Source organism: Toxorhynchites rutilus, chromosome 2 (genome assembly GCF_029784135.1).
Source record: "Toxorhynchites rutilus septentrionalis strain SRP chromosome 2, ASM2978413v1, whole genome shotgun sequence".
NCBI classification, from domain to species: Eukaryota; Metazoa; Arthropoda; class Insecta; order Diptera; family Culicidae; genus Toxorhynchites; species Toxorhynchites rutilus.
In genome coordinates, this window is record NC_073745.1 from 166831949 (window position 1) to 166845712 (window position 13764).

The following is a 13764-nucleotide window of genomic DNA, read 5'->3' on the forward strand; positions in this document are numbered from 1 at the left end:
CTACCTCAATTTCTGCTTCATCCTCCTTCATCTTCCTTATAATAAATAGCAAATGTGTGAATAGTGCATTGTGCGTTTGCCCAATGAGAACCTTGTACAGCGTCTTGTACAACAAATGAAAAATTTTCAGAAAAATCACACATTCCGTCATTTTCAAGTTAGTTTTCACATATTTCAAATATCTCCCTTGTTGTTCAGCTATGAAATGATGTGGTGATAAATCAGATAATTTATCCAGAAACATGTCTATGAAATCTTGAGTTTCCAATTCCACTAAATCCATGATGCAACGGTCAGCTTGACGCCATTGTTTAAATTGTAAGGATACCACATTCCGCAGTTTCGCCGGCACGGTTGATTGCCGTTATAACCAGCACAGAAAACAAAGCTGCAATTATGCGCCAGTGGCGGTACCACGATCAAAGCATTCCCTGAATCACATTAGCCGAGCCAGCTGGCGGAAGCATATGCATAAAGGTTACTAAATTACTATTTTCAACGACAACTGTTTATTTATTATACTGCTTCAGATACCTTCGACGAAATCAAATGTAACCATACCAACGTAAGTAATAAAATAAACAAATCCAAACTTTTCGTCTTGCCATTCCTCATACGTCTTTTCTAAATAGTGTAAATTACGAGCCACCTGTTAGCTCCACCATCTTGATGTGTACCACTCGTTCCTGCCAGAATGCAATGCTTTGGGCGGTTACTTGCAAACATTGAAAACCCTATCTTAATTGCAGGATATTGTTCTTTGAAAATGGCGTAAGCTTCTTGTAAATTACATAACACCAATCTTCGTTGTATATATACAGGGTTTTCCATTTCGGGCTTCCGAAAGTATACAGCCCTCGCTGACAACCGTTTGCTGTCAACCAAAGCGTCATATCGTTAGTTGAATGTTTGCCATTTTACAATATGGATCGTTTTAGAATCGCACAACGTGTTAATTTTGTTAAATTATGCTATAAAAATGATGAAAAACCGGCTCGAAAAACATTTTTCGAGCATTACGGACGGATTTTGGTCGTCATGGACGGCCTACAGAGCACACAATCGCTAATGTAGTGCGTAAATTCGAACAAACTGGATCCGTAGCGGATATTGTGAAACCTGTGCATCATCGTAATGTGCGTTCGGCCGAAGATATTGCTGCTGTTGCTGCCAGTGTGGAGGATGACCCGAATGTTTCGATTCCACGGCGTGCTCAGCAATTGGGCTTGTCAAACACATAATTGCTGCGAATTTTGCATTTGGACTTGCACCTACATCCATATAAAGTCCAACTGGTACAAAAATTAGAGCGTGGTGACCATGGAATGCGTCGGGCATACGTCGATTGGGTGAACGAACAACAGCACAAAATGCTGAATTTTCGCATCAAATTTTCTTCAGCGATGAGGCACATTTCGAGCTCGGTGGCTATGTGAACACCCAAAATTTCCGTATATGGGGCTCAGAAAATCCACACGTGATTGTTGAGAGGCCATTGCATCCGCCAAAAGTCACTGTTTGGTGCGCATTATGGTCTGGTGGAGTCATCGGGTCGTATTTCTTTGAAAATGAGGACGGCGAGACGGTAACTGTGAATGGTGAGCGCTATGGCCGCATGTTAACCGATTTTTTTTGCCACAAATTGAAGATATGGATACGGATGACATGTGGTTTCAGCAGGATGGCACCACGTGCCACACAACACGACCGAACATGGCCATATTGCGAACGAAATTTGAGGGACGCATAATTTCGCGTTTTGATGATGCCAATTGGTCGTCCAGATCATGCCATTTGAACCCACTAGACTTTTTTTGTGGGGTTATGCGAAAGACCGTATCTATGCCAATTCTCCGCAAACTCTTGAACATTTGAAAGACTACATTCGTGAAGTAATGACCGAGATAACGCCCCATATGTGCCGAAAAGTCATCGAAAATTACCTGTCCCGGATCAAGGTGTGCGAGGAAGCCCTAGGTGGACATTTGAATGATGTTGTATTTCACACATAATGGCATAAATCAAACTTTAATTTGAAATAAAAGTTTCATCGAAATTCAAATTCTAAGTGTGGTTCATTTCAATTTACTTTCGGAATTTAAAGTTGGAAAACCCTGTACCTTGTCATCAATATTTTTTGAAATAACATAGTCTCGTTTTCCTGGACACGCTCAACTTATTTCGTCAATTGTATAGAAATCACGCACGTGTGATAGAGTTTCTTCTGCCAAACACGCACTGTAGTACTGGGTGTTTCTACCGACGGCAATGACACTGAAATTTAATTTTCTACCCATTAAGCTACCTGCGCAAAAAATTTTTAAAAAACCAAAAAAAACGCCTCTCTGATTTTTGGATATGTTATGTGAAAAAACTCAGCTTTCAAGAAAAAAATATAAAAAAATATAGCGCCTTTGGTCCCGAAACCATGTAAGCTATAAATAATAAATACAATGAATAATTACAAATTAATTACGGTAAACTTTGAAAAATCATAACTTAAAAAAAACGCCTCTCTGGTTTCGAAATATGTTATGTAAAAAATTCTCAGCTTCCAAAAAAAATCGAATAATGTGGTTCCGAGACCATGAAAACTATAAAAAACAAATACAACCATTAATACCGAAACCAAAATGCGACTCTGTTTTTTTTTAAAACAAGATCAGATTATTGGCTTTTATTTGGTTTGTCGATCATTCAAAACGGCGCAGTATTTCAAAAGTTATGAATTTTTGAAAAAAAGTCATTTTTTGAAAAAAGTGGAAAAATTTGATTTTTTGGACCACCTCAAAATGGAAATGGTCACCCTAACAAAAAACAAATAAAAAAATACGGGTCTAATGGTTTGCGTCAAAGAAAAAAAATTTCACTTCCCACGAAAATCTGAGAACCACTATATCAGTTTGACATGGAATGGCTGTATATATTAGCCAAATAGCTAGCTATTTTCCAGGTTAGAATATTCGGAAACATACCTGGAGGCACCCAAATGGAGAAGCCTGCTCTCAGATCGATCACGTACTAATCGACGGTCGGCACTTCTCGGATGTTACTGATGTTAAGTGTTTCCGTGGACCAAACATTGACTCTGACCATTATTTTGGTCGTTTTTAGGATCCGCGCACGGTTGTCGAACGTGCTGAAATCTCGCACAGAAAGGACGATGCGGTTCAACATACAACGGTTGAAAGCTGATCGCGTGACAGAAGAATACGCTAGAGAGCTGGATCAACGGATCGCAGAACAGCGGGAGGAACAGGATATAAATGGGCTGTGAAGTACTATTCACGGTGCCATTGAAACGACTGTGAGACAAGTGGTAGGTACGACGCGGGGAAGACAGCGTAACTGCTGGTTTGATGCCGAGTGCCAGAGAGCGACAGACGAGAAGAACCGTGCCAGGTGCCTCATGCTCACTGCGGCTACGCGTCAGAACAGAGATACAGGGAGGCAAGAGCTGCCAAAAATAGAGTCCACCGTCGGAAGAAGCGCGAGTACGAAGAGCAGTTTCTCGCCTGCGCAGAAGACAACTTTGCTAGAAACGATGTGCGTAGCTTCTATAGAACAGTCAACAGAGTCAGAAGCAGGAACTTCCCTTCGCCGGTGATGTGTAACGACACGGTCGGCAACCTGCTTACTGAGGAACCGATGGTTGTAGCCAGGTGGAAGGAGCACTTTCAGGCGCTATTGAACGGTGAGGAGCATGATGAGCAAAACAGGAACATGCTGAGGATTATGAATTACGAACAAGCTGTGGAGCCACCAACACAGGAGGAGGTTAAAAAGGCGATTAGTGAGCTGAAAAACGGCAAAGCCGCTGGGAAGGATGGTATCTCGGCCGAACTTTCAAAAGCGGGAAGCGAGCGGCTGTGTCATGTGATACACCAGATTATATTGAGGATGAACAAATGCCGAATGACTGGTTCGAAGGCCTCATATGCCCAATCTACAAAAAGGGCCATCGACTCGATTGTAGCAACTATCGAGGCATTACGTTGCTCAACTCTGCATACAAAGTGCTCTCCCGTATCCTGTTCTTCAGATTGAGTCCGCTAATGTCGGCGAATACCAGGCTGGTTTTCGACAGGAGCGTTCCACGACGGATTCAATGTTCACCCTGCGGCAGATACTTGAAAAGTTCCGGGAGTATAACTTGCAGACTCACCATCTGTTTTTAGATTTTAAGGTGGCATACGACTCAGTGAAACGAAACGAGCTGTGGCAGATTATGCTGGAACACGGTTCTCCGACGAAACTAATTAAGCTGAGTTGTATTACACTGGAAGGATCGAAGTTATGCGTGCGGATCATCCATGCCTCTCACGCTAAAGGTCACGAGTTCAATTCTCACTCCCGACATTCTTCCAAAAATGGAAGTAAAAAGTGACGAACCAGCCAAATGAGTTGAAAGTCACTATAATACAGATAAAAAAAAATAAAAAAAAAACATACGACAATATTGTGCGAAAACTATCGTGGTCAAAATGTGATGAAGCAGCTCAAACGGTGACCAAACCATTACTAATGGTCACGAAGGTTCTATTGTATATGTTCAGTCTAGGAACAAAGACTAGGTTGCGGTGGACTGTATTTTAGGGAATTTCTGAGCTCGGCACCAATTGGCTGAACGGGTGGAGCTCTCGTCTGGGATCGTTAGTAGGATGCGGGTTGATTCGCTGGATCGGAAGCCTTGAGAATGGCTTTTACTCTTTCGGAATGGTTAGAATGTAGATGAAAAAGATGGCGGAAAATAATAACTATAAACTATATTTCTTTTCTCTTCTACAATTCTATGTTCTTTTCTTCGGTTCTGTTCGGCTGCTGCTGCTTCTTCCTGTTGGTTCTCCGATGTTGTCGTCGCGATGGTCGGTGAAATTGTGGTGGTTTTTGGGCAGCGCACCTCGCTTTTATAGCAAGTGCGAATTGCGTTGTTATCAATTTACTCCGTTGGTGGCGTGGCATACGACGTTCGTAGGCGTGGCATATGATCGGGGTTTTTCTCTTCCGTTGGGACGGAACAGTATATTTTGTGAGACTTGAAAAGAATAAATTATTATGAGTTACTTCCGTATGCCCAAACACTAAATTCAGATCTCTACTGTCATGAACTGGATCGTTTGAAGCTAGCAATTGACCAGAAACGACCAGAATTAGCCAACATAAGAGATGTTAGGTTCCATCAGGAGAACGCAAGGCCACACATGTTTGTAGTGACTCGCCAGAAATTCCGGGAGATTGGTTGGGAAGTTCTAATGCACCCACCATATAGCACGGATCAAACACCAAGCGAGTATTACAATTTTCTCGCATTGCAAAACTTCTTAAAAAGTGCTGTGAGATGTATACAACTTTGGACAGTTACATTACAATGTTTGGACAGTTTTAACATGGAATTACAATTAAGATTTCACATGACACAAATTGAACATTTATAACACTGACAAAAATTAGATTTCTGTTTTGTTATATTTTTCGATGGCGTGAATCGCGATGGCGGGTTGTCAAACAGGGGGATAACGTCTACACCGATAGGGCCCTGCATACCCGAGGCACTGCGGCTTGACTCATTTTCAGGTCATGGCGAAAGATGCCGGAGATTATCCGACGATACCGGTTGGGCTGTAGCGGCTGCATCGGCGAGGCCTCGACTATCCCTCCCGGAGGGCTGACTCGTGGTGTTGTGTTGAGTGGAGTTTGTGGAAGTGTTTCGTTTTGGCGAAACATAAGGTGATATTTACTACTTTTTGGTCGAAAGGCGAAAGCCAGAAGAAGAGCGCTGGGGAGCATCGGGTGGCAACGTGGACTGCTCATATGGAAACAGTGATTTTTGACGGATGTTCTTTGGCGGTTGGGGAAGCTGGGTTTAAAGTTTTGTTTTTTTTTTCGATAGTGTTGCGGAAGCGACTGCGTTGTTTCTTAACTGGGTAGGGCGATGTACTGGAGTGGGCGTTGAAGTATTCTTTAGGATCTGAATCAGAATCGGTATTGTAGAGATAATCTGGGATGTAGTTTCGAGCTGCAGTACCATTCGCTTCTTCGCTTCGAGTGATGGAATCGTTTTTCTTTGCGAGGTGAAGGGAGTATTCATCGAGGGTGAAGAGGTTGGTTTGACGGGTTGTGCTGGTGCGGTGCGGTGGTACTGGTGCGAGTCGACAATGTTAGCTTCGATGATTTCTTTTTGTTGAGAAGCAATGGTTTCCTTCCTCGTGATCAGTCGCTGCTGCATGTCCGCTAAAATATTGGCCGTTTGCTCCACTCATTTGATCAACGACTTGATGATCGCTTCATTTTGAACAGCCTTTGTGTGCTGTGATTCAATAGGAGCGGACATGTTTGCGATGATGATGTCTTTTTCAGCAATAACTTTCACTATATTATCATGTCTTTTATCCGGAGCAACCTCCTCATTCGATGTGTTATTTAATCCGCTGACCTCCCTTGTGGCATCTGTGAGCTTCGTTGTGGACTGTTTTCTCCTTCGAAAATTAATCTTAAATCTGGCACGTAACCCCCTCATCTTTGTTCAGTCGGTTAGATTGGTCATGTCTAGCAGTTGTTATCAAGAGAAGATTGTAAAAATCGATTACTAGAGTTTTTCGTCAATAAGGACCAAGACTTCTATGATAAAGGCATTATGAACCAATAAATTTTACAACGAAATGGTGAATATTAGACTCAAACCAGACAATCCGAAACATTTTAAATAAAGTTTCAAATTTCACGCAAAAATAATGGATTTCTTTTTACCCAACCTAATATATATGTAGATATGAGGCTTCAGCTATAGATTCTGTTTTTCTTCTTTTCAATATAGGAGCAACTGCCTCAGCAGATATCACCAATGAACGTGTCATTATTCGATAAATCTACAGACTTAGATTATCAAGTAGCAACACCAGCAGTACCATTTGAATTCATAAAAAATCGCCAGGATTCTACAGAGAGTGAGTTGTCTATTACATACTCACAGTCACAATCAGAAGCCTATCAAAAGTTATTGTAAGTACCTATCCATTTGTATAAGTCGTTTTGTTTTATTGTCTCTACATATTAAACTCGATACAATAAACGTTAGTTTCTATTTAGTATGATAAGAAGTGTATCGAAAAGTAATCTTGAACTCAAAAATCAAAAAATGCAGGTTGTTAAAACTAAACACGTTTTATTATTGTTGTAGTGTTGACAGACACCAGAACGAATCCCCTTTGTTCAGCGCGGTGAAGGACGTGAGCTAGCAAAATTTCTCACTTTATTGCGGAAGCCACCTTACTTTTCAGCTCCTATTGAATACCCTAGTTGATAACATAAGAGGACACAATTTTAAAACTCACCTAAGTGACAAACTGTAGCCACTCATCTGCGGTAACAACGTGACTTGACTGAGAATTGTTTTGAATCATCCTACGTCATTCGCCACGTGATTCCTGTAGCATGATCGTAGTTTGGATTTGACACCTCTCATTCAATTCCTGAATTTCCTTCCTCTGACATGTTTCGAGACACTGTACCTCATGGACAAATGACTTGGCAGACCTTATGGCTGAATTTTTGTACCATAACAGTCGTATCCGTAGTCGGTACACTCTACCCAAACTGATTTAGTGTAAAACTGAGGCCCGCCAGCGTTCTGAGGTCCTCTTTGACAATTGACTTGTCGTCCATCAAAAATGCAGTAGTTGGGATTATCCGGAATACGTTCATGAAGCTTTCGAGCCCTTGTTTTAGCATATTTTTACTGTTCCGGAGTTTGTTTGGGTATTTTCTGCTTCTTGTAGGTTTTCGATAAACCTACAGATTTAGATTATCAAGTAAAAATCATGTTTCTTTTTAAACCACTGGATTCCGATGCTGGTACCAATTTTTTTGGCCAGGTCACGAATAGAGGCAGATCGATGCTTTACGAATATAATTATCGACTATCTACTCTAATCCGGGTCTACGTGTACCTCTTGGCAAATCCTCCAGGGAAAACTCATTGCCAAACTTCTCAATTTGTTTGTTACACTCCCTGGGAAAAAGTTAGTCCTTTCCGCGATTTGATTGTATGTTACAGCCTTCTCAGTGCACCAAATTTGCAATTTTTTTTCTGATTTCCGATTCGATTCGTAGCATATTGAAAACCACATTGCAAACGTAAACAAGTGACCAGCTGTTATGTTTTTGACCGTGAACGGAATAAACAACTGCAAAAGAAACAACCGCTTAGAAAAATTGTGGTAGGCTAGAAATAAAACGTTCTTTGAATACACGTTCTGAAAGTATGCATCATTTTGTGGAATTACTTTTCGATACACTCCTCAAGGGGGTATTCTAGTGTAGATATATGAATTTCGGACATTTTTTCGAGCTCGATAAAAATAAAATAAAGAATATTTTTGGTATCCATTATACCATTGTTTGTTCATCTATATTTTGGCAATGAAACAAAAATTGAACGGAAGAAAGGAAGAAGGAATTTAAAAAAATTGTAGCATGGCGATTTTTTAAAAATAGTAAAATTGAAAAATTATCATTTTTTATTGCTTCATGCGATAGAGAGATGCATGCAAATTGTATTCATAAACCGATTGTTCAGTAGAACTTGAGATATCGTGTACGCCAGTTTGAAAAAGACTTGTTCCGAGAAAAACACGTTTGAAGTACATTGTTATGGTCATAACAGGTTAGAAGCCGCATCACTAAAATGACTCTAACTCGGTAAATAATAGGATTTTCGAAAATTCCTTTCTAGGGTATATTCTTGAATGCCTAAACTTCAGAAATATGAAGACATTGTTTTTGATTTTGTTTTTCAAATTTATAGACTAAAATGCTGCCTTCATTAGATGAACATACATTCCATTGGGACGTTGGGCGTTCATATAGGGACGCTAAAAAAGTAGACCGATAGGGACAGCAAACGACGCCATATTTTTTACCGCTCTCTTGACATTTCTCTTCAGTAAAGTTTGCCATTTCATAATGGAAAGATATACGATCCAACAACGAGTCGATATTATTAAAATTTACTACCGAAAGAGCGCTCCAAATTTGGTGAGCGTGTTATCTCACGAAATATTCCAATCAATTGGCCGCCTCAGTCGTGCGATTTGACGCCGTCAGAATATTTCCTGTGGGACTACGTCAAGCTACCAACAAGCCAACTACGAATGATTAACTTCGTACGAATATCGAACGTGAAATTTCAGCAATATCGGCCGATTTATGCTTGAAAACCGTCGAAAATCGGGTTCAGCATCTGGACTTCTGCAAGCGTGCACGTGGTGGCCATGCAAAAGAAATCGAGTTCCATACATAGGGGTAGTGGGGGCAATTGGTCATGGGGGACAAAGTTGCTGCTTGTTTGGTAGTAAACTATTGACTATAGATGCCGTATTGATAGTCACCTTATGTTTGAAGAATTTCATGACTTTTGAGTCACACTGTACTTCAGTAGAACTGTTGCATGTTAAAATATAAATAAAAACAGAAATTGAATTGAAATTAAAAAAAGAAATTGATGAATTTAATGACTTTTGAGTCACCCCGTACTTCAGTAGAGCTGTCGCATGTCAAAATATAAATAAAAACAGAAATAGAATTGAAATTGCGCCATTCGGCCGTAGATCTGTGTGCATGGTATCTAAGGAATTTCTCGTGAATTTAGAATATTCAATCTGGACACATTGGACAAATCATCAGTTTGGACGACTGTTCAAATATTCTAGGAGAGGTGAACAGATATTTTGTTTAATCTCAGCGATTAATTAGCATAGAAATTACTTTGATGTTTGGGGGCAAAGTGGTCATAGGCGAATAACGACTTACAATGTTCTGTTTACTGTAGCTGATATACCGCATCACATTCTGCTCTTGAAGAATATCCTTTTGTGGCTTTGACCCTGGATGAATATGCCACTCCAACTAAACCAAGTCTCATTATGCGGAACGTTATGTATTTCTCACTACGTTTTTGTATGCATGAGAAAATTCAAATTGATACTTTAGGTGAATAGGCCAAGCTTATTTTATACATGTTCTTACTATATCAAATATAATTTGAACAAATTTGGACGAAAAAAACGTATAAAACTATCCCATTTAGCTTGATATGTGCTTAGCCCCCACTAGGTGACCATTTTACTTCCAAGCAAAAAAAAAGTTCGATTTTTCACTTTTTTTTCTAATGATGAAAAGTGTACTATTTTGAATTTTTTTTAGTGAAATCCGTTTGCTATCTTGGAGAACAATGAGTTCAACTATAACTATAACAACTATCTTCGAGAAACGGGAATTGAATCGGTATGTGGACGCTGGAAATGGGCATATTCCTTAGGGTTACCACTATACCCCCACTTCCCCTAATGGCATCAAATGTGCTTTCACTTGAATAAAGAATTTTATTGATATCCAAAACCGTTTTTGTTCTATTTACAAAAAACTTTTGTAGCGCTCTTATTGAAAAACCCGATACAAGTAAATTTTGTAATTGTCAATTTATAAGAATTTATTTCGTGATTGTGAATTTTCGTTAATATATGTCTTTACCAGAATATTAATTTTCTTCCTACCGTTGTTAGCAATTCTTGAGAATATTTTCATGTTAGCAACACTGTTGACGCAATCTCTGATATTCGATCTACTATCACAGACAGATGACTATGGAGAGAGTGGAAATGATAAACCTTCTCCGCATCTCGCACTTTCCTTTTTATTTTCTCGCCTCTACATATATTTCAGCACCATACAAATATGATTCTGCTATGTATGGATAACTAGCAAAGGCGCAATGCAGTTTATTTGAAAACTTTCAGACGGTCGGGAGCATGATTGAGAATTGATAGAACCATAGATCCTTAACACCACGTCAATTCGTTCTGGTTTGAATATCACGATGCTTGGTATTCAAACGATAGTGTGTAATGAGTAAATTGTAATAAGCACCAATTACATTGTTCTATTGTTGTTGCAAGATTACTTTTGAAGTTTTTTGGACCATCAAAGTGAAATATACAGTGTCTCCGTAATTTTTTATACGATTGAATTACAGTGCTAAGAAATCTGATTTATGATTTATTTTGTTTCCTATTATTGAAAAGTAGTAGATGAGGCATGAAAGTTGAACTCCAATTGAAATCAGCTATGTATTCTATTTCATGTTCGTGGAATGAATTATAACCGGCATCTTTGTGGCGGTTAGTAATTATAAAGAGAGTTTTATCATCCAATGAACTTATCCCTCATAAAATTAACTTATCATCTCAATTTACAAATGTCAAAGCAAGAAGTCTGTGATTTATTTAAGTCCTTAAGTATAAGTAATTCTTGTACTAAACCTATTTGAAGACAATTCCACAATCGAATTGAACATTGTGCTCAATGAGAACCTCGTCACAATGTTTCCTCCGATTAATTCATTCCTCGTTTGCATGCGACGGTATGGAGGGTGCTGCTTATACAATATGTGAAATTCTCGTTTCGTTTCCGATGGTTCATTATCAGGGGGGTTATTGTTCAGTTGCTAATTCACGCTCATAGTGAGGTAGCGTAATATCGAACTTCGTAAATGAAAAGAAGTGAATTCTCGAAATTTAATGTTAAAATTCTCCACCACAATGTTCTCATTTTCCACACAACAAGGATGCATCATCATGGTCTGAGCATCTAAGCCTGATGTACTGGAATTAATATACGCTCTCCCTTCGCAATATAACCTCCAATATTTTGGATTCGATACGTACCGTCCGATTGTATCTAGTGCAACGAGTATGCTAGAAGGAATTTGAATCACAATACATGTGATCAGCATTGATACCTCTAAAATCAGTCAGACATGGGATCTAATAGCGTTGACAGCATTGAGCTGAGCCGTGCGCTGTCATTGTCAAAGCGAAAAATCTGAAACTGTGCGTATAATTTTGTATTAAGTATGATGATGGGTTTTAGTGCGAATATCATGAGATGTATTGACAAACGATTGAGTGAGGATCAGGACTACCAAGTAATTAAAAAACAAATTTTCATTCAAAATTAAATAATTTAAAGCTGCCTACTGCCTTCTGTCCTGCTGATCTGATGAAGAGTAATTTGGCTCATACAGTGGTGGAAAAAATATAGAGCCATCGGTTTTTTTCCAATATTTTATCAGTTAATTCAATGTTTTCGAGCACAAAATGTTACTATCTGCCTGAGATAGCGCAAATAATCAACTACACAATGTTTTATTCATAAATCGATGATAATTTTAGAATAACGAAATATAACGGGAAAACATAATGAAAATAATTATAAAGGTACTTTTTTTTGTAATACATGTATATCTCTTAGGGTTTCATTTTAAAACATTAATATTTTGTATTGTTTCCACTTTTTTCAAGACTTCAATAAATCGTGTTTGCATTGAATTAACAAGACTTCATAGGACTCTTTCGTCGATTTTCGCCCATTCCTTCTTTATGGCTTGTTTTAGTTGTGAGACATTCTAAAATTGACGTTCCTCACGATAAACGTTTCGGGACAGAATTCCCCAAAGGTTTTCAATCGGATTTAGATCCAAAACAACGATATTGTTATCGGCTTAGTGTGCTTGGATGCATGAATTGAAGCATTGTTTTGCTGAAAAATAAAATTTTCACCAACAAACTTTTCTGCAGCATCAATTAGAACTGTTAGAACTATGTAATATTTTGAGTTCATCTTGTTCGAAACAAAACAATTGGTAGTTTACCGTTATAGCAAAATTCGCTCCTAACCATAACCGATCCTCCTCAGAAATTCCAACTCATAACCTCAGTACGATAACCCATCGGGACCATCAAAATTAAATATTTTTTTTCGTCACTAAAAACAACGGATTGCAATTTTGAACCAAACGAGATATGTTTTGGAGCAAATTCTTCTCGATTAGTTCTATGGTGTTCGGTCAAACGAGGTCAACTCACTCTTCTGCAAAATCTGACGTACACGTTTTGCAGTTACGGGAAGCTGTAGGAGCTTCATGTGGCTCAGGGTCGTCGGCTGTCCAGAATCTGGCTTTCTTTCGATGCTCTGATTGTTGCCCAATAGTGCCAAGATTTGTAGATGCCGGAACGGGCGTATCCGGCGTCCAGATACGGTGTCCGTCTTCGACGCGGAGGGATACCGTTCTTTGAACTCGCACACTTCTGAACCGGGTAACTTCACTGTTTTCGCCATCGCGGTTAGAGTTCGACTGATACTGACTGATAGAGCTGTCCTTTTTTTTCTGCTGACTCATGGGTTACTATGATTGATGCTGCATGGGTAGAATCGTCAATGCGTGTGAAGGTAAACTCATGAAAAATCGGCAATTTTGTCCATTTTATTTAATGCAAACGTTACTAATAAAAATGACGCAAGTAATACCTACGTTGGGAAAGCAAAAGTTCCACTGTGAACATTAGTGTCATCCAAGAAAAAGAATATCTAGTAGTCTACTAAAGCAGCCACCAGACGATGCGTCACAAATTTCATGTCGGTCGCGATTGGAAGTACGCCTTCTTAGAAAATGAAAACGGTGCATGTGGTGCTGCGTGTACACTGATCACCCCTAAAATGGGACCGCTACCAGGACCCGACCTCTACACCGATGACGAAGAGTTCTCAGCCGGACACTGACATTTCATTGGCATGAAAAAGACCTCGTGTTTCATTTGTGGATGTTTTGAAAATAAATTGCCACATAAGTTCTGTATCTGATTTGGAATCTCTGCACTGAAAAATAACGTTAGCAAAGTCTATGTTTTAGACGATCTAAATCTAAACGCA

General features: G+C 39.3%; 1 protein-coding gene across 9 annotated transcripts in view; it reads left to right on the top strand.

Annotated features, from left to right (window-relative positions):
• The window catches only part of LOC129769002 (voltage-gated potassium channel subunit beta-2-like), a 112446-nt gene that overhangs the window by 49096 nt on the left and 49586 nt on the right, over positions 1-13764 (top strand). For 8 of the 9 annotated variants that reach the window (XM_055771000.1, XM_055770993.1, XM_055770998.1 and 5 more), the window contains one exon: positions 6815-6999. In XM_055771000.1, the coding sequence (XP_055626975.1) occupies positions 6815-6999 (185 nt within the window). Of the gene's footprint in view, positions 1-6814; positions 7000-11021; positions 11175-13764 lie in introns of those variants that run through there. The other variant, XM_055771006.1, reaches the window with a different exon arrangement.